The sequence below is a fragment of the Patagioenas fasciata genome, chromosome 21 (assembly GCF_037038585.1).
Source record: "Patagioenas fasciata isolate bPatFas1 chromosome 21, bPatFas1.hap1, whole genome shotgun sequence".
Classification (NCBI taxonomy): Eukaryota; Metazoa; Chordata; class Aves; order Columbiformes; family Columbidae; genus Patagioenas; species Patagioenas fasciata.
In genome coordinates this window covers 2,964,117-2,988,314 of record NC_092540.1, presented here as the reverse complement: position 1 = coordinate 2,988,314, position 24,198 = coordinate 2,964,117, and the positions used below count along the sequence as shown (strand labels likewise).

The 24,198-nt window shown below is 54.5% G+C and overlaps 1 protein-coding gene across 1 annotated transcript; it reads right to left on the bottom strand.

Moving 5' to 3' along the window:
* Positions 1-1,769: 1,769 nt before the first annotated feature.
* On the bottom strand, positions 1,770-23,977 carry MAPKAPK2 (MAPK activated protein kinase 2). Its single transcript, XM_065854638.2, has 10 exons — positions 23,537-23,977; positions 7,381-7,520; positions 5,638-5,702; positions 4,814-4,893; positions 4,579-4,705; positions 4,221-4,296; positions 3,991-4,115; positions 3,648-3,733; positions 3,478-3,558; positions 1,770-3,243 (listed from the first exon to the last, which is right to left on the bottom strand). Exons 1-10 carry the CDS (start codon positions 23,783-23,785, stop codon positions 3,100-3,102), a joined length of 1,173 nt encoding a protein of 390 aa, XP_065710710.1. The 5' UTR covers positions 23,786-23,977; the 3' UTR covers positions 1,770-3,099.
* Positions 23,978-24,198: the final 221 nt, after the last annotated feature.

The following is a 24,198-nucleotide window of genomic DNA, read 5'->3' as shown; positions in this document are numbered from 1 at the left end:
GATACAACATCAAGCCTGTAAAAAGTGCTTGTTTAAGCATTTATAAGTGCAAAGAGTTTGCGTCAGCCAGAGGCAGCTCAGCTCGGGACCCCGGCAGCTCCGAGTTCCACTTTCAGCCTCTCACGTTACACTTTGAGCAAACGCTGCTGCACGGTGGTAGCATTTTGCCAACTTCTTGAAAAGACAAAACCTTTTCAGTCAGTGCATCTCCAAACCACAACATGTGCCAGCAATTTTTGTTTGCTGCTGGCACACACCTGTGGCTGGGATCTTCCACGTGGGACCCGCAGAGATGCTGCAGGGAAACTGGTGCAGCACTTCAAACCCCATGGCATGGGACCGTGAGCTTTGGAGCAGATTCAGGCTGAATTTTGGCCCAGTGTAGGCTGAAAATACCTCAGGGCACTCCTGCAGGTGCCCATTGCACCCCATCCATCCCATTAAACCCAGCAAGATGCAGCGTCAAGTGAGAGCCAGGGCTGAAGGTTTGGGTTGAGCAAAGGAGCTCCCATCAATGAGGGGAAGCATCAGGGCATCCCCTCCAGTTCACCACATCTGGTCCAAAACCTCCATCACATGTACCACAGCCAACCTGCATTATGGGGTGCACGTCCCACCCCACATCTCAATACCCCAAAAAGGTCCAGAGGCATCTGGGGCACTGGGATTGTTTCCAAAAGGGGAGGAAAGGTTGGGAGACACCCCATTATTCTCCCCGTGCCCCCATCCCCAGTATTTACTGCCTCATCCCAGGACATGCTGGGGCAGAACCATCAGCCCTTTGACCCCAGGGATCTCGTGTAGTTCAGAGATACCCAGAGCTGGGGCAGAGGAGAGATTTCGGCAGCCCCAGCGCAAGGTTTGTTCAGCCAGTGCTGTCAGAAAACGCGGCTCCATCAGTCGGAGTGGAAAGTAACCAGGCTCCAAGCATGAAATAATGAAACAAATAATCAGATAAAGCCCTTTGTATTGGAGTCTCCCTGTTCTGTGGTTTGGCAAAGCTCTTGAGCAGCATCGCTGTGCTCCCCCCCGCCCAGCGCTCAGCTCGGGGGCTGCAAATTCACCCAGGGGTCCCCAACCGGGGCTCAGAGCTCAGCCTGAGTCCCCCAGGGAAAAGTCCCAAATGCAGGAAGCAAAAAAGTGATGGTTTGGAGTTGAATGACCCATAAGGACCCATCCAAGTCCCTCTACAACCCCCTCGCTGCCCACACTGACAGCCCCAGGAGGAGGAGGAGGAAGAGAAGGAAGGCATCTGGGGATCTCACCACTTCCTCCCCTCCTGCACACACTGGAGCTCAGTGCTGGTACGAGCAGCAGCCAAAAAAAAACAGTGCAGCCCTCACTGTGCACCCTGGGGCCACCAGTGCAGAGGGGACAGCGGGGACCAGGCAGGGCTGGTGACAGCCCCGGGGCCACCCGTGTCCCAGCACCCACAGCCAGGCCACCACAGTGGATGCGCAGTGTCCCCTGCCGGCACCAGGGCGCAGCACCCACAGCCACGTCCCCAAAACCCCAGCCTGGGATGAAATCTTATTGACAGCAGCCAGGACAGACCTCGCCATGAGATCTCAAGTGATTGGCCCCAAGCAAAGGGATGCAGCATTTCTATCCTTGGAGCATCCCTAAAGAACAATCTGGGGGAGCTCAGCCTCTTTGGTGGAAAGGAAAGAAAAGAAAGCAGCAATTTCGAGACATCAGGTGAGTGGTTGCCCAGCCTGGAGCATCAGGGTGTTTCTTCACAGCCACACAAGCAAGGAGGAGAGACTGGGTGACGCATTACGTGTCTTTAATCCAAAGGACTGAAGAGCAGACTGGGAAGATTAGTATAAGCCAACAGACAAAAAATTGAGGAAAAAAAAAAAAAGGGATAAAAACTGGTTTTTAAAACAAATTACAATTCCATACAGTGTCTAAAAGATCGCCTAAAAACTAAACATTGCCTTAAAAAATTGTTTTTTCCCCATTCAAACACATTTAACGCAGTGAAACATTATGACAAATAATAACAATAATAATAATAATAACTCATGGACTAAAGACTTGAGAGCAGCCATCCTGCTCTGGGGAGCAGAGGATCGCTCCCAGCGCCCTGGCAGGAGCCAAACAGGGGTGGGGGGGCAGCAGGACCCCCAGCCCTGGCCAGGGAGGGGACAGTGCTGCTGTCCCAGCTCAAGCTACAGCCCCACACCATCGCCACCCCCTCCCCACACCACCTGCTATTCCCTGGGGACCCCCCAGGACAGCATCGTCCCCAGGGCTGGGGGAAGCAGTCCCTGCAGAGTGGGGGGGATGTGGGGGAGTCCTGACCTCCTGCTCATCCCCCCCCGTCCCCCCTTGAGGTCAGAACTGGATTCCAGGCACAGGTACAGCCACGGTGGGGGAGCCATGAGCAGCTCCGCACCCACGGACACGACACACACCCCACGCACAGACAGACACACAGACCTGCCCCACGCGCCGCCAGGTAGAGTCAAGGCTTCCACGTCAGGGAGGGGTTGTTGGGGTTATTTTTTGGCTACCCTGCTTTAAAAACAGCAGTTTTCCAGGCTGGCAAAGCCGCACGGTGGCCATGGGGACCCCCCGTGCCAGCCCTGCCATGCACAGTAGGATGGGGACAAGGCAGCTGTCCCTCCCTGTCCCCCTGATCCCCTCCCAAACCCAAAGCCCATCTCCAACCAGCACTCACACAGGGAACACACTGTCTGGGTTTCAGCTCTACAGTAGTTTTTAAAAAATATTTATATGTTATATATACCCTAAAAAGGTCACCACAGGAATTTCCATGTCTTTGGAAGGAAGGAAAAAAAAATAATAAAAGTCAAAACTGTTTCACAAAAGAAAGAGAAAATCCAATTATCGGCGGCGTTCACCTACAGGACAAAAACCCCCGGCCGAAACATGTGGATCTGACGGGGGGATCTTACCACCTGCTCCAGAAAGGTCATAAACACAGGTGGGTAGCTAAAAATAACTAGTCTGGTAAAAATGTCTGAATTCCATGCGCTCGATATAACAGTCTGTCTCTTTTTGTCTTTTTTTCTTAAAAAATATATATATATAGTTATTGCTTTCTCAAGGGCCAGTGGGCGCGGGCGGCCCTCAGTGTGGCAGCGCGGCGGGTTCGGTGGGGTTCGCTTTCTTCCGCCTCTTCATCAGCAAAGGGTTCGAGGAATCTTCGATCTTCTTGATCTTGATTTGTTCGTAGTCCACTCGCATGGTGGCCAGCGCGCTCGTCATCTCCTCCTGCGGGCAGGAGGCAGCACCATCAGCAAAGCACTGCACCCTCTTTTTCCCCCTGAACCCCCATAGGAACAAATCACAGCAGGGTCTGAGCATCCCACCACCAATTTTCCCAGCCCCCAGGAGCCAGCACGCTCACACCGTGTGCGAATCAGCCCAGTTTGCACTGAGAAGGCAGAAGCAGACAGTCCCCAGGTGGCACAGAGAGTTGCGAGCAGCCATGGAGAGAGGTTTTACCTTCACGTCCTCCCATAGATCCTTCTCCTCTTTCAGCACACGGCTGGTGTGCAGCGGGGTCTGGGGCACCTGCATGGATTGCTGCGAGAGAGCAGAGGAGCGTGAGCTGCAGGCATCTCGTCCCATCCCATCCCAATCCCCATCCTCATCCCCATCAACCCCACACTCACCATGATCCAGGGGTGGTTCATAAACTCCGTTATCGTCATGCGTTGGGTCGGGTCCGTCTTCAGCAGGTTACGGATCAGCTGCTTAACTGGAAGGGTTTGGGTAAGGCTGGGAGTTAGCTCCTGAGGGTCTTCTATCCCATGCTCCAACACCCATCAGTGGCCCCACGCACCTTCTATCCCCTCTGTGCCAAAGAACTCACTCTGGTCAAACCCTTCAGCAAAAGCCTCTTGAGCAGAGCGGTGAAGCTGCTGCATCAGCAAGAGGTGACCCACAACAAGCCTGGGGCTGCGCCCAGCAGGAGACCCCAGCCTGGGGACACAACATCATAAGGACCGCATTTACCTTCCTCCGACACCTCGGACCATTCAGGATTGGGAAACTCATACTGGCCCATCCGGATTCGCTTCTTCATACCAGGCGAGATGGCCAGGCCGTGGTTGGAGTAGAAAGGGGGATACCCGCATAGCCTGTGCCAGGATGGGGAGCAGAAAGTCAGCGTGTTGCCCCATAAGGCTCAGCTCCGCCACAGGTTTCTGACCTCACCAGGATGGAGAGGGACCCGTGGGACTTACAGAATGTACATGATGACTCCGAGCGACCACATATCACAGGACTTGTCATACTTCTCCGGACCAAGAACCTCTGGGGCTGGTAAAGAGAGAAACAAAGTCCTGAGTCAAAGTGGCAGCACCAGGCGAGAGGGATCTACCTGGTCTGGGTGAAGGTGCCTCTGCTCATTTTAGGGGGGTGGACTGGGTGACCTTTAAATGTCCCTTCCAACCCAACCTATTCTATGGTGGAGTCACTAAGAGCTGCCTGCAGCCCCACGCAGCCTCAGCCACAGAGTTGATGGACTGAGCATCATCAACCGCCCCAGCTCTTCCCTCCAGCCCTGCAAACCTGCCAGCTCAGACCCCCCCAGCCACTTACCCACGTAGTACGGCGTGTAGCATGGGGTGGCCAAGGAGTTGTGCGTGGTTGTCTCTTTAGCAAAGCCAAAGTCCGTGAGTTTTAGCACAGCGTTGGGCCTTTTAGAGGTGTACAAGAGGTTTTCGGGCTGTGAAAAGACAGGGAAGAAGAAGTGAGCAGCAGAGCTGGAGGAGTTGTGGCATTGCCATGGGCCTGGTGGGGCTCAGCATCACTGGGCGAGTATTTAGGATGGTACCTTCACATCCCGGTGCGCGATGTTGATAGAGTGGAGGTACTGGATGGCTTCCCCAATGCTCTTCATTATTTCTGAAGCCTCTGAAGCAGGAAAACAAACAAACATCAGAAACCTTTATAAGTAAGTTAAAACAAGCATTGCTCCTGGGTTACTCCACAGTCCAGAAGCCAAAGAGCCGGGCTGAGGCTGAAGAGGTTTCCTCTGCCCAAAGTCCCCTTTTTGAAGTAGAACCCCCCCCCAGCACCCACCCCTGGGTCAGGAACCCACAGTAAACAGGAGAGAAACTCCCAGGAGGAGGGATGGGGCAGGGTCCAGTCCCTGGCCCCAAAACCCAACCACACAAGCCCCACTCCAGGGTTGGGAGGCTGATCTGGCCTCCAGCATCACCAGGGACCCCAAATCCACAGGGTAACCAGCTGGGAAAACTGTTCCCTGTGGGATATGGGGCCAACAGGCTCAGGGTTTGGGTTGTGTGGGCATTTTTCACAGGCACAGGAGTAGAGGGGCTGAGATTCATGAGACCTATGAGAACCACGGGACCTGGTCATCATTTTTTGGAGGGAGAGCGGGTGTTCCTGAAGGTCACTGATGCTCCTGCCAGTGCTGTCACGGGATGGACGAAGCACAGGCACAGCTGAGAAAACATCCCCTAATCCTGCTCTCAACTGAGTGTGAAAAGTAGGGCCACTTGCACCCACATTCCTCATTCCTCAAGCACAAAACTCTGCTGGGAACTCAAAAGAGCAACTGAGGGAATGGGCTGCACCTATAACCAGCAAGAAACGGTCTAAAGATGAAAACTCAGATCCCCATGGGCTCCGTACCCCGTTCTGTGAAGGCTTGGTCTCCCCTGTCTTGAATTCGGCTGAAGAGCTCCCCACCGTCCAAGCTGGAAGAGAAGCAGGAGGCGTGAGATGCTGCAGTGCCCATCTCGCACCCCACACGAGCGGAACCGAAACCTCTGCTGCTCAGCCAGGAGCTGCGCAAGCTCAGCAAGACACAAACCCCTTTCTCCATCCAAGCCCTTGGGTCGGTGTTTCTGAGCACGGGGCACCTCAGAGCCTCCTTCTTCCAGAAAAGATTTGGGCAGAGGCTTCACGCTGGCGGTGGAGACACCGGGTTCAAACGGACGTGGTCTCCCCACCAGCCCACAGAAAAACATTTACAGTAAAGACAGCAAACATGGCTCGAACGTGGCGAGAGCGCTCCCGGTATGCCTGGCCTCGTTTCGCTCGCAAGCCAACCACCTTGCCGGTGTGCTAACCCCGTGCAGAAGTGCTGAGCAAAGATTGTGGCTCAGGCAAGGCGTCAGCAGTATCATAGAATCGTTGTATTGATATGGGCTCGTGGATGGGATGGGGGAGGCACAGCCTGAACCCTGCTGCAGCAGAGCAAGCTCTCACGTAACGTGTTGGAGGACGACCATGGAAACCTTGGTGTGGTTCCCTCCCCAGGTACCTCAAGGAAAATCTCAGCTCCCAGAAAGATCAGGAGTGAGATCAGGATAATGCTCCATGAGAACAGGGATAACAGAGCTTCCTGTCCCTGCCTTATCTAACTCGAGCAGAAACACTTCCAGGCTTTCCCAGCGCAGATAGCATCTCCTGCCAGCACCCTTGACGTTCACTAGACATCTGCAATACAGATAGAGAGCAGCTGCACGGAGCGCACGAGGAGACACATGTGCTCACGTTAAAAGTCAAACAGTGCCTTATTATGGGCGTCACACCCAGAGCATCCCCCGGACCATGGGGAGCTACCGCAGAGACACGCTGCTGGGAGCTGTCACTGCCCCTGGGATTCATTTCCTACCATTCAACTACCACTTTCTTCCTGCATGAGCTGACGCGTCGCACAAACCTTTTGCATCCCCAGGCACCCCAGCGTGGTTCTCAGAAGCCTCTTCCCACACAAGAGCCACCCGGGCAGCTGCCGGCGAAGCTCCTTGCACCCGCTGCCCCCCCAGGTGACCTACCGGCTTGCCAGAGGAGAGGTTTTGGCAAGGAAGCTGCATCAAATCACAGCTGCGGTTGGGATGTGGTTTCAATACTTTCCCCTTCATTCCTCCTGCTCCTCCCCAGGTTATATCAAACATCTACCCAAACCAGAGTCACTCAACTGCTGCTGCAAGGGCTGCAGCAGCGTTAATAGATGCACTAGCTCAGCTTGGTTGCGCGCTGCCCAGCAGACCCCACCGCAGGTGGCTGGGATGCCAGGAACCCGCTGGCTACCCCCACTTTCAATGGCCAAAGCGAGTCTGGTTATGATCTATCTGCAGCAATAACCACAGGCCTGAAGCCTCCTGACAGCCAAGCGAGTTTTTCAGAATGACTCAGAACCAGCGCAGCTCCCGCCGTCCCTCCAACGCCAGCGGTGCAGCGTCGCATCCAGGGCGAGCACCGCAACCACTCGTGGGCTGCTTCCCCCAGCATAGCAGCTCCCTGGGGTCCTCAGCACCCCGACAGCCATGCAGGAAGGTGCTCACCCCCCTTTTTAGCATCTCCCAGCAGGGCTGCAGGTGCTCCGGTGGGGAGAGTCCACCTGCAGCGGCACCGCCGGGGACTCACCACTCCATGACGATGAGCAGACACTTCCTCCCCTGGTAGAGGTTCTCATAGACATCCATGATGCGGACGATGTGCGCGCACTGCGATGCTCTCCAGTGCAGCTCCACTTCCCTGCGGGCCTTCGGGCAGTCCTGCAGCATCTGCCAGAGAACCGAGACCCCATCAGTCCCGAACCCCCCAGGAGAGCCAGGCTGTGACACCCCACTAGCACAGCACCCACCTGGAGCACACACAGGGACCAAGGGTGAGCGTGGGTGCTCCCTGTGGGCGCATCGAGGCAAGCTCCAGCGTGCTCTGCAATGCCTCCATCCCCATCTAGTGGGAAGAGTGTGAAGCCACCTGCTCTCATAAGCTCCTTGCCCTCCCTTCCAAGGCTGTAAAAGCTTATTCCACCTTCCCGCCCTCTAAGATGCCTCCCAAGTGCCCAACCAGCCTGTGCCACCAAACAGCAAGACATCTTACTGCATTTATGAACAAGCTTCTGCACACTGGTACCCATGCCACTGCACCCCTGTGTGCCACCAAGCATCTTTGCTCTCCCCTTTGCAGACCCCCTGGCTGTGCTGCCCACCCATCACCTCCTGTACAACATCATCATGTTCTGTGGGGCTGGCAGGACCCTCCTGCTCTGTGCCAGGCACAAAAACAGATATCGGGAACAATTTCTTCCCCAAAAGGCTGTTGGGCATTGGAACAGGTTGCCCAGGGCAGTGGTGGAGTCACCATCCCTGGAGGGTTGGACAGACGGACATGAGGTTCTCAGGGACTTGGGGCAGTGCCGGGGTGGGCAAATGGTTGGATTCCATTATCTCAAGGGTCTTTTCCAACCAAAACAATTCTCTGATTCTAAAATTCCACAATTCAGATGCCACCAGCACCCAGCCACACGTGGCTGGGGAGGGGACAAAGTGAACAGCCAGATGTTCCCTAAAAATAGCAGCTTTTCTCATAAGCAGCAGCAGCTCTTTAATAAAGCTCTTGCCCTTCCCAGGGACAACCCGCAGTTCCCAGGTGCAGGAAGGATTTGCTCGTCTACCACAGCCTATTAATTACCATGTTTGTCAGGATAAACAACCAGCATTAATTATTAAACTCCTAAATATAGAGCAACAAACGTGCCTATCTTAAGTAGAGTTCATTTTCCTTCCTGTCCCCAGCAGCTCTTGGGGCCAGGATTGGCGAAAGGCGCAGGAGCAGGTCTGCACCTCGGTGCGGCAGCAGGAGGGGGCACGTGGAAACGCATCCCACCCCCATGCACAGCGGCAGGGAACAGCAAGTTTGGTCATTTTACCGAGCCAGACACAGAAATTTACTTCTTGCCCCCCTGTCCTCTCTCAGCGCTGCTTGGTGAAGGAGAGCGCCCAGCTGGCGAGCGGAAAAGCATCAGCCGCTGGATGCTTTGCTGGTCTGGCACAACCACCCTTTGCACAACCACTTTGCACCAACAGCCTCAGGTGAAAGGAAGACAGGGCAGGAGGTTGTTCAGTCCCTCCTTGCTCCTCCGTTGCTTAATTACCCTAAAAACCGGACCCTGCTGAAGCAATAAGTGAGCGCAGCACCAGCCCCCCCAGCAGCCGCACAGGCAGGGAAGGGGCCTGGAGAAAAGCTTGGTGGTTATTTGCAGCCCCTTCCCGAGCAACCTGGCACAGGGAGCCAGGAAACTGAAGGGAAAATAAAAATACAAAACAAAAAGGAAAAAAAAAAATTAAAAGAGAAAAAAAACACTTCGTAATTATGCGCTGGGAAAATTGAACAGCAGGAAGCTGACAGTTAACATCATTCTGCACAAGACAAACAAGAGATGTACAGAAATACATCTCTAATTTTTAAAGGCCACTCAGAGCACTTTTAAAGGGGTTTAATTATATTTCTAATGAACTAGGAGGCAGCAGCCCCCATTACCTGCACCAGCACAGCCCTGACATTTGCTTTTGTATTCAGGCACCCGCAGGCAAGCAAACAGCTGCCCCTGCGCTCTCCAGCCGCGGGATAGAGAGGCTGCTCACCCGCCTGGCAGAGGAGCAAATTAAACCTCCTTAAGAGAATCATTTGGTCTATTTAGGACATGGTCCCAGTGGCAGGTGACAGCGTGGTGACAGGGAGCTGAAGGCCAAACGCAAGGAGGCTGCGCGGGGATGGCTGTCACTGCTGCGGAGGGATGCAGGAGGGATGTGGCGATGCCCAAACCATATATTTCTTGGCTCGCAATGAGGAGGCTGGAATGGGAAAAGCATCTCGTGTTTCCTCGAGGTTCAGCAAGGGTGAAATGCCCCCATCCCATGCCAGCTGAGGGTACCAGCCTGGGGTCACTGTCCCCTCCCAGCACCTTCAGAAGCAGGAGATTTTGCAACCGCAGCAATCCAGAGCACAGCCAGAGTTGACCCTTCATGGAGGGGAGACGGCAGCAGACGCACAACCCGCTGGAAACCCCCAGCAGCCCACAGCTGCTCTCGGTTCAGCTTTTCCATCTCTCTTATCTCCTGTTCCCCTTCCAAGGGAGGGCTCATTGAAGATCAGACTCTTTGCTATTTCAGATGGGAAGCATGGTTCTCACCAGAGCAGGAGAGAAGGGCTGCAGCACCAACATCCCAGGCACCGCCACGGGCAGTAACTGGATCCCGGTGTTACACAAGTGTCCCTGGAACAGGGGACAAGGGCAGCGCTGCGGAGGGGGCTCATTCACACACAGACGAGTTGTGAGCGTTTCCCTCGATGCGGGATTAGGTGCTTTAGATGTAGCTTTGCAACCGGTGCAGGTCTTTGAACCTCTTATCATCAGAGAGTTTCTCCATGTCCTGGTGTCCCTTCAGCAGGTGTGACAGGGCAGCCAGGAAAGCTGTGCCACCTCCGAGCTCTGCACTGTCCCCTCTCTGCTTCCCACCAGGTCTGCGGGAAAGGAGGGAGAGCAGGGATAGGGCCACTCTACCATCATCACAATTAGGGAAGAAATGCAGCTTTCAGCCTCATTTCAGCTCTCAGCCTCATTTCAGCTCTCCTCGCAGCAGCTTGACACCTCCGAGATTTCGGCAGACGGCGTTTGCTACCATTCTGTGCCTTGGCTCAGCCCAGCTCCCCCAGGAGCCACTACATGCTGCGAGAGAAATTAGTTATGTGCAAAGCTAAATGCGCTCATTAGCTTCATTAAAACCCCCAAGCTGAAGGCTCCAAAAGCTGTCGCATCAGCGGACGGGGTGCAGCCCCTGCCTCTACATGCTTGGGAGCCCCCTGGCAGCAAAAGCTCCTCCTGGGTTCCTACAGCAGCTCTGGGCTTTTCACCACCCTTGAAAGAACAACCCTAGAAACAGCTTCTGAAAAGAAAACAGCTCACGGGGGCATCTACAGGGGGACGGCACCACCCAGCAAACCCAAACCTTGTCAAGCTGCATCCGCAGCGCAAGAAATGGGGCTGCAAACTGAGAGGGCTCCGGCCAGTCCTGCTGTTCCCCACGGCCATCAAAAATGAGATTTAGCTCAAAAAAAAAAGGTCAAGGGGTCTGTCGCATTTCTTGGCAGCACATAGAGCTGAATTTTCCCCCCCCATCACGTCACACCAAGCACAGTGAAGGCGGGCGGGTGCGAGGAAGGAAGAAAGATGCCAGAGAAAACACGGGGGCCAGAGCCGCTCACGTTCCCTCGCCCGCACGCGTCCTCTTCTGGCACCGCTGATTCAGTCTCACCGCCTTCTCCCGGGATGCTGAGCCATGAATCACGGCGGGTTCCCAGCTCCCTCCTCCACCAGCACAGCGAGAGGTCCCAAACCACACCGTCCCATCCCGCTGCCACCTGTCACGGGTGCCACCGCAGCCCCAAACGCTGCTGCCCCTCGGCGAGCCATGAGAACACGGCGCACTCACCCACGTTGGCAAAACATCCCCATCCAAGAGCTTGTGAGCAAAAACTCATCTCCCATGGGTGATTTCCATGAAAACTGAGGATCAGGCACATACCGGCATGCCGAGCTGTTCATTTTCCAAGGCTGCCCCTTTGTGCTCTGGCTCCAGCTGCTCTTGCAGGGAGGGTATTTTTATTCCCATGTCTATTTTGATCACACCTCGGTTCCCAGTGGAGCAGCACACCCCACATGCCTTGCCCTGTGCGGCAACCGCCTCTCCAACAACCCCCTGCAACAGGAGCGCACCCATATCCCGAGGAGCTCCCCTTGGGACCTGCCCGCACCGTGGGGGTTAAAATAAACCCTTCTTAAGTTGCCACAAAAATAAACCTACAGTAAAGAGAGGGCAGGCTGTCACCCTCCCAAGTTATCCACAGGGAAGCAGAGCAGAGGTTTCCCCGCCTGGACTGCACACACAGGCTCCGGGTTCCCCTAGCACGGGGCAAGGAGCATTTTTTCCTAATAAAGTCAAAGGGTTTCTCTTCAAAGGATTTGCCTCTTCTCATCTTTCCACACGAAGTAGTTGCCAACTGGCATCAGCTGCTTAACACATTTGTCAAGCCGGTGCGGGATGCTTTGCACAGGCTGTTCCCACCTCGTAGCGCCGGGAAGGCAAAGCCCTATCGCCCCCATCGACCCCCACGCCCACCCAATGAGACACAGCCCTGGGGGACCTGGATCCAGCTGATCATCTCCTGTGTGTCTTTTTTTCTGCCTTTAATGCCAGTGCATTTTGGGAGCCCGCAGGTAATCGCCCCAAAGCTGCTCCAGCCTCTGCTGAAGGCGGTTCGGAGGGAGCAAGCAGCAGAAGGGCATGGAAGCAGCAAAGCTCCGTTCTGCTTTTACCGTTTATTAACTATGCAAGAGAAATAAAATCACGAGTCCCAAAGCCTGTGAGAAGAATTATGTTACCAAACACAGGGAAATTCATGGTTCAATCGCAATGCATAACAACTAAACATGCAGCTCAGGAAACCTCCCCCACATCACCGTGGCTCTTACATAAACCTTTACATTCACCCCAGCCCCACTGTTGACATCCACCACCACCAGAAGTGGCTGAGGCAACAGGGCTTTCTGAAGCTGAGGGTAATTCCTGCTCTCCCCATGCACACAGATCCCCTGTCTGGAGAGCTTTAAGCTCCAACAGACCAGGTAAAAGCCTCATCCTCATGTTGGTTTTACCAAGAGAAAGCCAAAGAGAAGAGGTGACATGTCCAGAAGAGCCACCACGCATGGGTCCCACAGCGTGTCCCATGCTGTGGTGACTATTTAGAAGAGTGGCTGCTGCTCTCTGATGGTGGTGGTTTTATTAGAGCCTCACGCTTTGCAAGGCAGGACAGGACCAGCCGCCAGCTCCCCACCTTCTGGAGGTGCCACCAGCACCCAGGTGGACGCTGAGGCTTTGACCATTCGGGCAGCACGTGAGTGCAGTGGCTTCATCCCCACCTCTGTGAATAAAAGGTCATCCCACACATTCTCTGGCCTCAGGGAAGATGGAGATGTTGGAAAAAGCATCCCGGCAGTAAAGAATTATTTAGATTAGACAGAGCGACAAAGAGCGAGCAAGCCTAGAGATGCAATTCAGGCCGAGCAAACGCGAACTGACACACACGCTCGAGCTGCTCGGCCGCATTCTCTGAGCCTGAATTATCAGAGGAAGACCTGGAGCTATCGAGGGAAAGCTTTGCCCCCGCATGGCCGCACACAAGCAATAAGGCAGGCGCGAAGATGCTGCGTGTGCGAGAGGCGAGCTGAAAACCCTAAAAACCCCAGTAGAAGCAGGCAGCACGCTGACAGAGGCAGATGTCGGAACACGCAGCCTCGGCCCTGCTCCTGGGGGTGATTTTGCAAAGGGGCAGAGGATGGAAATGGGGCGAGGGAAGAGGCAGCTGTTGCACAAGAAGACCCGCAGCACCAGTTGGTTGCACAACCCTTCATGCCCAGGCGCTGCCGAGTCCCCTGCCCACAGCTCCCAGGGGGGTCCATGCCCACTGGGGGATGCTTAGGACCCCCCATCCCACAGCCACCCCCTCCCCAGGGCATCTGCTGAGCATTTCCTCACCCCACTCTCCCCTGCGACAGATGCAGCAGCTATTCAGCCTTTTCAGGCTGCAACAAAAGCCTCTCCAGGCACACAAAGGCGAAGAGCAGAAGTGAAGCCTGGGCTTAAATAAGAGCCACCTGCCAGGGGCCCGTGCCCCTCACACAATTGGGGTGCTCCCCCCCAGCCAGCCCCACTCTGCAGGACCCATTTCCCTGCAGCAAAAGTACTCTCGGGCACATTGATTTCAAGGAGATGAAGCTCCGAAGCGGGTGCTCAGGGGCAGCACCCTGGATGTCGAGGGAACGGCCACCAGGATGATGGGGACATTAGGGATGAGGATGGAGGGAGGGGATGGGTAGGAGGGGGCTGCGAAACTCTCAGGGAAAAGTCAAAGTAGGTGAATGGCAACAAGGCAGCAGCACGAATCATCCCCGCTGACTCACGACACCAGCAGCAGGCTGGAGCTGGTGTTTAATGATGAGAAATAGATAGTTTCAGCTTGACTTATCTGAGAAAAATAAGATTTAGGGGAGCATTCAGTCCCAGGCTTTTGTTTGGGGATCATCCTCTTCCTGTACATCAGAAGCAGCACTGGGTTTCAGTGATGATGGGTTTTTTTCACTTGATATTCGTCTCTCCAGAACGCACCAGGCCAAGATCTCAGCCCAGGCATTAGCCATGGATGAACAGTGTCATCATGTCCTGCCACGCAGGGGGACATCCCAGGGAGGACAATGGTCTGGAGCCACCACCCAGGCCAGGACCTTCCTGTGAATCCAACGGGGACAGAGCAGGTCCTGATGGAGCAGATATCTTCATGTGAGACACGGCTGTGGCTGGTGGATCTGCTCCACCACTGCCTCCTTGCAAAGCTTTGGGGATTGGGTCAGTTCCTCCTTCCAACCCCTCCCCAACTCCTGTCCATCGCCAGATTTCCTACCAGAGCTACCAGGCACGTGAACGGAAAAGTGCACATATGTGCTTTTATGATAGGAAGTGGTTGATCTTCACAGGCATGATTAATACAGAAACAAACACTAATGTAACCATTAACTCAGCACTGGCCTGTGTCCTTTGCACTTCCCTCCCACAGGCACAGCTGGAAAAAAAGGTTAAAAAAAAGATCTTCTCACCCCAGGCACAGCACATTGTCACCTCCACCAGCCCTCTACGGCATGACCGGGGGCTTTCCCTTGTGTGTCAGACAGACAGACAGACAGACTGGCCCAGCCTCCACTGATCCTGGAGCAGTGTAAATGAATGTATATTGAAATATATATATATATTTAAAGAAAAACAAAACACAAAGCCACACGGAGGGCAACCACTCTTGAAGCGCCATTCACCCCCCACACTACAAGTGGCACAACCTGGGGACGCGTTTCCTCCACCCGTGCCAAGCCTGAGGAGGGGTTTATTTACACAACCTGCGAGCCTGGTGACGACAGCACAGTTTGCACCGTTCTGCCCTTTCTTGGCTGTTTGTTTAGTAGAGTTTCACCCTCATCATGGGTTTTGTCACCACCAGGGCACAGCAAACATATCCTGGAGAGGAGACTGGGATGCACACCCCAGCCATCCTTAAGCTCTTGCAGCTGGGAGGAAAACACAGTTGCGTTTCTATTTTTAAAAAGCCCTTCTCTGCATCCTGCTGGCACCTCATGAAAGCTCTCGGGACACAGGGGTTATTATTAGCTCCCTCCAGGCTTTGGGCAGCCCTGAGAGCCTCCACGGCACCTGTTGGCAGCAGTCGCAGAGCCCAGGGGGTTTGGTGAAGCCTGGATGGAGCCCAGACCACCAGCATTGTAACCTCAAAATACCTCAGCCAACAAGCGTGCAAAACTCATTGCAAAGTGTCTGGGTGCACACACCTCCAAAAACACCATAGCAGGAGAAACTTTAAGCCCCTCAGTGTTACCAGGAGGGAAACTCTGGTCTCTAAAGGCTGCTCCCACAAAGAAACCAGCACAGAGGGGTCCATAGCAGAGGTTTTATGCCCTTGCATCTTTTTGATATACAAAAGCACAGGCACTTTGGGAAAGACTCACTGATCCTCTCATGGATGCCCAGTACCCCACTGCTAGACAGCGTTTACCAACAGGCTCCTTGATTTCTCACCAAACAGAACAGACAGAGAACGCTTTGGACACATTTTGCCTGGTAGATTAGAATAGAAAGGGGGATAAAAGGATAAAAGCAGGGCTATTTAAACTAACAAAAACATCTCCTCCTGCAGCTACTGCTGCTCCTCCAGCAAGCCAGGCTGTTCATCTCAGGTATTCCCATACCCAGTCCTTAAAAAAAAACCCCATGGACAGACAGCCTTACTGACACCAGTTCACCCCAGGGCAGCCCCGGGGCACGGGGAGAAGCTGCTTTCTCCAGGCTGGCCAGGGGCTCCCAGGTCCTGCTTTGTACAAATTTAAGCTTTTTCAATCCCACTTATTCAGGAAAAGGGCTTAGGGCTGTGGGGAGCCAAAGAGCAGACAGGGCAGCCTTTGTGCGGCTCAGCCGCCCGCCCACCCCAGGGCTCCAGCAGCCCCAGTGACACAAACACACGGACTGGGAATAGGGTCGCTCCTTGCTGGGAAAAGCACTGTGGACAAAAATAAACACCTCGGCAAATCTCTACCAATCTCCTAGGGGAAGATGTTCTCTCTGGAAGCCCAGGAAGGTGTGGCTGTGACACCCCCAGGCTCCTCAAAAGTCATGCCCTGCACCAGCACTGCCCATGGCACGGGAGGTACCCACCCAAAAACATCAGATTCACAGCTCTGACGACTTCCAGGAGATAAGCTGGGTTTAAAGCTTCTGGCAAGCCCGCCCTTCCCAGCACAGCAGCCACTTGCGCAAGAGCTGCCGGGGTTTTCTGCGCAATCTGCCCAGCGCGATGGGCAGGGAGGTTGCGAAAGGGCTGCAGAGGATGAGGGAGTCACAGCAGAGCCTGGAGGGGACCGGGCGGGTGGGAAGAGGCTGGTACAGGTGACAATGGCTTCATGTAGCTCCATGGCTCCTGTAGCACGGTGACACCTTTTTGCTGAAACAAGTGAATACATAGTATGTTAAAACTCTCCTGATGCAAACACTGAGCTGGTAGATGCAATAAGGCTGTCATTATTACTGAAAATCAGACCGTATCCATCCTCCCAGACCAGCTCCCCCCTGCTTTGTTTTTTTTCTTGAAGTAGGTTGAGGATAACTACGCGTACTTGCTGGTTTGTTTGGCTCTGATTGTATCTGCCTTCCCCCCAGCCCAGCTAAGATGTCGTGGATGCCATCACCATTTCCAAGTAGCATTGCTTGCACCCAGCTCCCATCCGCACCTACGGGCACAAGAAGCGACAAGCTGCAGCTACTGGAATTGCAGGTCGAGCTGCCGAATTTCCGCAGCAGCCCCATCACGCGTTCCAGCCGTATTCCCTGAAAATACGCGTTTGGCAGGAGGTCCGAGGAGCCTTTGAGGAGGCTGCCCCAGCTCAGTGCCATGAACCAGGGCCAGAGGAGAGCAGCAGATGGAGAGGGCAGTTGCTCCATTTCTGAACACTTAACAGAAGACATTCCCACCCATGTCCATCCCACGGAAACCCAGGAGGTGCCATACCCCTTTGGACCTGTTCCAGTGTGAGATGTGTATGGCAATGACAACACTGAGCCAAATTAATTCCCCTTTTCTGGGGCCAGCAGAGCTGGAGAGGTTGAACTCAAGAGGAGCGCCCAGGGGAGCTGGCTGCAGCCACACAAAGCGAGGCACCAAAGTTAATTATGATGAAGGGAAATGAGTTCATCCCTCCACTGATCCCAAATCTATAGCCCAAACTGGGCAAGGATACCTAGGAAGAGCAGGGCTGCAAAGCCCCAGCCTGGCTGGGCGCCCCAGGAACATTCAGATCTGGGCTCGCGTTTTGAACTTTATCTCTAGTTTAGGCTACAGCTTGCTGGGCCAGCCAGGCACATAATCACATGCAGCCCTGACGCCAATAGCTTAAATAATCTCATTACATATGACGGCAAATGCCGTGCCGGCTGAAAACCACTTGAGCCAACGTGCTCACCTGTCCTCTCCGCTGGGAGAAGGGACTTTGTCAGAGCAAAGCAGCTGTATGGGAGTAACTCAGGAAGATGCTGTTGTCCTTGCTGGCAGCACCAGCCTGAAGAAGCTGCAGCAAAGCTCCACGTGCTCCCCACAGCGCTCAGAGAGGAGCTGCACTGGTACCCATCCTGTAACCCCCCTGCTGATGGCAGGTACTGTCCCACCACCCTCCAAATGACATTTTTGTGGCTCTCAGAATCTCCAGCAAAGCTCATGTATCCGGTCCTTTTAGGTCAGGGGGATCTACCAGCACTCGTGGCTATTAGTCTCTTCCTGAGGCCATGAAGTAAACACCAAGTTAATGCAACCATTAAACCCTCCGGTCACTATAATCCCTACCTCAAATTGGTAAGATCTTAAAAGGCTGAAGTCTTTGAAATGATTCAGTCATGAGGTATAAAGAAACAACAGCTTAAAAGGCTGTTAAAGCTCTCTGCATTCAGACTCGCTCTTGCGTGCCCTGCTCTAACCCCTGTGCGCTGCTCCCCATCCTTCTCCAGAGGGGAACTGGCCGGAGAGACGAGAGCCCTCTCCAAAATGAGCCTCCAGGCACCAGTCACACACACAGTCCTCGTGCTGGCCAGAGCTGAAAGGAGAATATATTTTAGCATCCTGCAGCCAGGAAAGATGAGGAGCATCCACAGAGGGGATGGGGGCCACTTTCAGTGGGATACAGGTCTCAGGAGCTTTTAAAATTAAAGCAGGAGGGGAGATTCAGGCTGGACATGAGGAAGAAATTGTTGGCCCTGAGGGTGGTGAGAGCCTGGCCCAGGTTCCCAGAGAGGTGGTGGCTGAACCATCCCTGGAGACATCCCAGGCCAGGCTGGACGGGGCTCTGAGCAACCTGAGCTGGTGAAGATGTCCCTGTCATGGCAGGGGTGGGATGGGGGAGCTGGGAATGTCCTTTCCAACCCAAACCATTCTGTGATTCTATGATTCTAAAATCCAATGTCCCCACCAGAGATGACCACGATGCTCAACAGCTCTGGCAAAACACCGACCCAAGGTGACTGCCCATGCTCAAGCCAGGCTCCTGAAGCTGATAATAGGATCACCTTGGTCCTCACAGATCCTCCCCCCACCAAACCCTCCCTTTTCCAAAACCAGCCTGCAAGCTCAGCAGACCCTCTCCTGGTTCCTGCCCGCACCCCTGCCTGCAAAGGGGAGAGGAGCCGAATGTACTGCGGCTGCCCAGGGACATCTGGCCACAGTGGAGCCCCAGCAGAGCCACCCTGGGCTGCTGCAGACAGCCCCGGCGGGACGGAGGGGAGGCAGCGCGTTATTCTTGGAAACCAGGAGGTGAGGTCATGCTGCCTGAATGCTGCAACTTGAGGCCAGGCGCGCGGGGCCAGTTGTGCTTGGAGAGGAGCCTGATTTCTGCAGCCGAGCGAGGGCCGTCGGGAAGCCGGTGACGTCTGCAGGAAAGGGTTGCTTCACGAAGCCTCTTTCCTCCCAGGTTCACAGCAGAGAGAGCAAACCCCAGCAAAAGGGTTGGGTTTAAAATAGTATCAGTGACTGCCTGTGCTGCAAAGCGTTTGGACCACCCCAGTGTGGGGCATGTGAGCCCACCATGAAGGCTCAGGAGACGCCAAAGCCAGAGCCACGCTGCTCTCTGTGCTGCAGGAATGGTCAAATGGCCAATTCTGATCCAGCCTCTCCTCCGGATGCCTCCCACGTACCCGCACAGCCCGTCAGGAGTTCATCCCATCACATCCCAGAGCACATCCTGGAGGGTTCTGGGAAGAGAGAAGTCACCAACTCACTCTTTCAGGCTTCCTAGGCAGGACCTTTCTGGGAGTTTTCATCATCTGTGCCTACCCATCATCCAGCAAACACACTAGGAGACCCAGCTCTCAGTCTGCCTAACTTCAAATTATTATTTATACACTGCTTTGAATGCTTTGAAATAATCAGCACGTGTCTGACGAAGCTCAGCACCTGCTCTCCGTCGCTCGATACCCGGAGGCAGAGCCGGCACCTCAGCAGAAACCTTGCCAGAGTCCAGTAGGAGCTCAGTGTGAATGATCAACGAATCGTTTTAGCTGGTTGTATTGGGCTATTCCATCGCACACACAGAGGCTGGATTTTCACCCTGCAGGATTTCTGCAAGTGAAGGATTCATCCTGGAGCAAGCAGCTCAGCCCCTAAACCCAGTCTCGCTTCTAACAAACCACAAGACCTTTGGTAAATCACTGCATCACTGTTCCCCATCTCTGAAAATGTGGGAAACATCGCTCTGTTTTTATAAGACCTGTGGCTGATGACATTAGATTATTATTAAGAGGAAGAACCCCACCACTTCCTGAGCATGTGCCAAAGGAGAAACCAAGCCCCTGCTCCCAGGCCATCATCAGTCCTTCTCAGCTGTAGGTTTGACTGCTCTGAACGTGTAATGTATTTAGAAGAGATTATGGCAAATCCTAGATGGTTTAAATAAATTCAAACCCTGAGTCAGTAGGCTCCTTTGGTCAATAAATCACTGCCTTGGAAAAGTCCCGGTGATCGCACTACACTTTCCACAGCTTTTCGACCATGGCTTGCACAGTAGGCCACAGCAAAGACGTTTCTGGTTATATAAAATACATGGTAGAGTTAGGAAGAAAATATCCTTCCACCAGGAGGGAAGCAGAAGTACAGCAGACACATAGCTCCGTTCCCAGCTATGAGATGCCTGCCCCATTTCCACAACAGGCATCTTGTAAGGATAATAAACCGCACGAGTACTGGGCTCCTTCCCTCTTCTCTACCAGAGGAACCACCACTCACAGATTACCTGATGAGGCTGAGAACGAGACTGAGAGGGTTTCACAAACATGCCCCGAAATACCAAGGGTGCTCAAGAAACAGGGCAGGTTTGCAAACAGTCTCAAAGGTCCTGCAAAGCTCTTCCAAGCTCATCAGCCCAGGTGAGGATTTCCTGCTTCGAAGCTGGGGTTAGGAGTGAGGTTTGCTAATCTGTTTTAAAGGAAACCCGCTCCACAAACAGCTCCATCAAATGACGCGTGCAACAGATTAAAACTCACCATCCACCATTACTGGCCTCTGCTCTCTGGTCTGGCTTACCGATTTCCTCACCCAAGTAAGGCAGCCAGCCATCAGCCCAGTATCCGGCCTAAAGATTAGTCTTCGGAGTGGAATTTGCAGCAGGCGAGACAGACCTTGCTCCCAGCCCCACTGTCGCAGCCTGAGTCACTAATGCCAACAGCCTGACCACAACCAACAACGCCAAGTCAGGTCAGCAGTGACCTACATACAGCAGGCTTTACCGAAATTACAACCCTCATTTTGCCGAGTAATAAATCACACCAAGGTACAAAGAAGAAAGGGGTAAGAAACCACCTAGGCTTTGCATTTCAGTTCCGCTCATCACCTCTCCACGGACTTTATGTCCTCGTCCTGCAGTAAATCACTGCACATCAAACAGGGTCAAGTCGTGGGTCAGTGGGACTGTCAGTGGCCTGCTTCCCATGAGATAATTCAGAGATGCCACACTTCGGGTATTGTTCGATACCAAAACAATAAAATAGAAGTGGGGGGTGGGAAACTAGCAAAATAAGCAATAACTCCTGTTTTCACCTGGGTACTATACCAAAATTTAACTACCATCCAACAACTCACACACATTCTATTTAATGATGTGTCTCTACCATGGACTATTGCGTTGGACAGAGGAGAAAATTGGCTGTAACATTTTCACTGCTGCTGGAATGGTGTCTCCAAGCCCACACTCTCCTGGAACACTGAAAAGTTCACTTAAGCAAAGTGACTCTCAGCAAAACCCTAATGCAAATGCAGCTCTCTGTTTGAGAGAAAGAGGTTTAACAGCATAGGAACTGCTCACGATCCAAAAGGAAGCACAGCATAATCAGAAGACACCATTAATATCAGGGAGAGATACAATTGTTTCCCTCCAGCGGAGGATTGCATTATTATAAAAGATTCTGGAATAGTCAATGTAAAGAGCAATGTTCCGAATGGAAAGGTTTGCTGCACAACCAAAGCAGGCAGCACAGAGAGAGTTCAGCTGTGGCTTCTGGCCGTGGGCCATCAGGATTCTTTTAAGCATCATCTGAAAGATGACAACTCGATGCAATCATTTCTGTGGATCCTGCTTTAGGTCATCTTTCCACAATGATGCAGCCCATGAGTAATTCAGGCCCAAATACCTCTCCTCAGGTCTCTAACTGAGATGTTATCCCGGCTGCGTGTCAGAGGAGGGGATGAAGTCAGCTCACATCACATCTAGGACAGAGTTTGGGCTCAGCAGTTCAGTCCAAATACAATAATCAAATAACCCACGCCTGTAGCTCGTGAGCTGGGTACACACCGGCCCATCCAAGAGCCCAAACTCACAGAGTAGCACTTTTTAAGGGGCTGGAAGGAATCACTTACAGTAGCAGCTGTGCTGCTGTTTGAAAAGCCAGAGACACATCCAACCACCCAGCTGAGCTCTTCTCTCCCCGGCAGGGACGTGTGAAGAGGCCGGGGAAGGGGACAGAGGGAAGACGACCAACGTTTTTCCAAAACAGAGATTCAGCATCGAATACACCTCACCTTCCAAGAGCCATGCAGACGTTCTGCACCGCGCTCCTACATTACAACACGAAGTCCCGCGCTCCAAGACGCTTTTCAACACGGCCAAGGAACGAACACGACTCGCGGCACTAAGTCCTGACCCCATCTCCTGCACCGCGCTCTGGTACAGGCGGGATAACGGCACCAACCCCAGGATCCGGGCATCCTACAGGGGCAAGGAGGAACCGTCGGTGTTCTGTCTCCTCTGTGCTTCTTCCCCTTTCAGGGCTACAAAAGGGAAGTGCAGGAATCTACGCTTTAAATACTTGAGTCAACTGCAGAAGCGAGGAGGAGCCCGGCTGTCAAAACAGAAGAGGATTTCAGCGATTTCCAACCACCAAGATGACAACACATGTCATCTCGGAGTACTCATGAGAAATACCTGCGTTTCCGAAGGAAAAGTCAAACTTTTATTGCTCAACTGAACCCTCCTCCTTAACTGCAGGGGCTCAGCACCGTCCCTTGCCGACCTCACCACCCCTGCGGTGTGACTTGTGCCTCTGAAGCCACTTGTTCATTCATTCATTCATTCAGGTTAGGAATCCCAGATACCAACAGATGGGCAGCTCTAAAAACAAAAGAGGTGGGGGGTTATGGATTTAGGTGGGGTTTTTTGTAGCCTTCACGGTTCTCAGGGTAACACCGAGGGTTTGAACAGCTCATGTGTGGGCACAAATTGCACGGATGCTAGAGAACACGGCGCTCCCGCCGCACAGACTGCCTGTACCCACGTCACCCAGCGCCGCTCAGCGTGTCGTGAATCCATTCAAACTTCCCCAAGTCCCTCTGGCAGAGAGAACAGGCTCCCCGCTTCACTCCAAAACCTCCTTTGAAAACAAGGGAGCTGTCGCATCACCAAGCGTGTGCTAAAATACACCTTTGCAGCTGCTATTTACCTATGTGTCTTTCAAACAAAAAGAAGTTTTAGACAAGGGGTAAACACAACAACACCGAAAAATTCCCAGTCCGGAGCAGGGGATGACAGCTGCTCGGTGTCACACACCATTTCAGACAGTTGGAGCCAGGAGTGACCTGCCAGCAGACAGGGACACCCGAGCAGCTGCCCACATGTACACAAAGTGCTATGAGCGGCTCCATGCAGGGAAAACCCCGTTTCCACATGTCACCCCACGGGGTGACACCAGCCAGGCTGAGGGCTCCTCTCCGCTCCAAACCTCCCAGGTGGGCTCCCCAGATGTTAGATCAGAAAGCCGGAAAGCCACATCTCTATGCTTTTAACGGGGGAAAAACAACACAAAACCAATTAAAGCATGGCGGGCCGGCCGGGCAGCAGCCGGCTCCATTGTCCCAGCCGGCTCGGTCGCACGCCCCGCTCCCGGTTCCTGCTGTCGCTGCCCGTTGTCCCGTGGCCGGCCCCGGCGGGACCCCCCCGCCCCGCAGCAGACACCTTCCATCACTGTCAGGCAGCGCCGCCGCTGCCCGCTCCTCCTGCCCCTTCCGCGGCGGGGCGGGGGCAGCCCTGAGCCGCCCGCCCGCCCGTCCGGTCCCCGTCCCCCGCTACACCCCCGCTATATCGAATCCCCTTTCGCACCTTGAGAGCGAACTTCTCCCCGCTCTTCTTACTGAAGATCTCCAAAACTTTCCCGTTGATCCCCAAGCCCAGCACTTGCGTGGTGACCTTGTAGTCGTCCGTGATGGCATTCTTCCGGATCTGCAGGCCGCCCTTCCCCGAGAACGGCGGCGGCCCGTGGGGCAGAGCGGCGGGCGGCGGGGGCGGCGGCGGTTGGGGCGGCGGCGGGCTGGGGAAGCCGGCGGGCGGCGGCGGCGCTCCGGAGAGCATGGCGGGCGGCGGGCGGGCCGCACCGACCGGGCGGCCGGGCTTCGGGACTCGCAGCCGGCGGAGCCCCGTGGAAGCGGGATGGGGCGGGGGGGTGAAGCAGCGCCGCCGCCGCCGCCCCCCGCCGGTGCGCCCCGGCCCCGAGAAGAGCGATCGCTCCGGTGCGGCGGCGGCTCCTCCTCCTCCTCCTCCCGGCGCGGCCCGGCTCTGATGTCAGCGCCTCGCCTCGGCCGGCCCCGGCCGCCGGGGGAGGGACGGGGCGGGGCGGGCACCGGGCCTGCGCCCGCCGGGACGGGGCGGGGGGGCGCGGGAAGGCGGCGCAGCGCGGTCCCGCCGCTTTCCCTGGCTGGTCCTTGCGCTTCCGAGGGGGCTGGCGGGGGTTCTTAGCGCTTACGGAACATCGGGAGGGCAGGGGA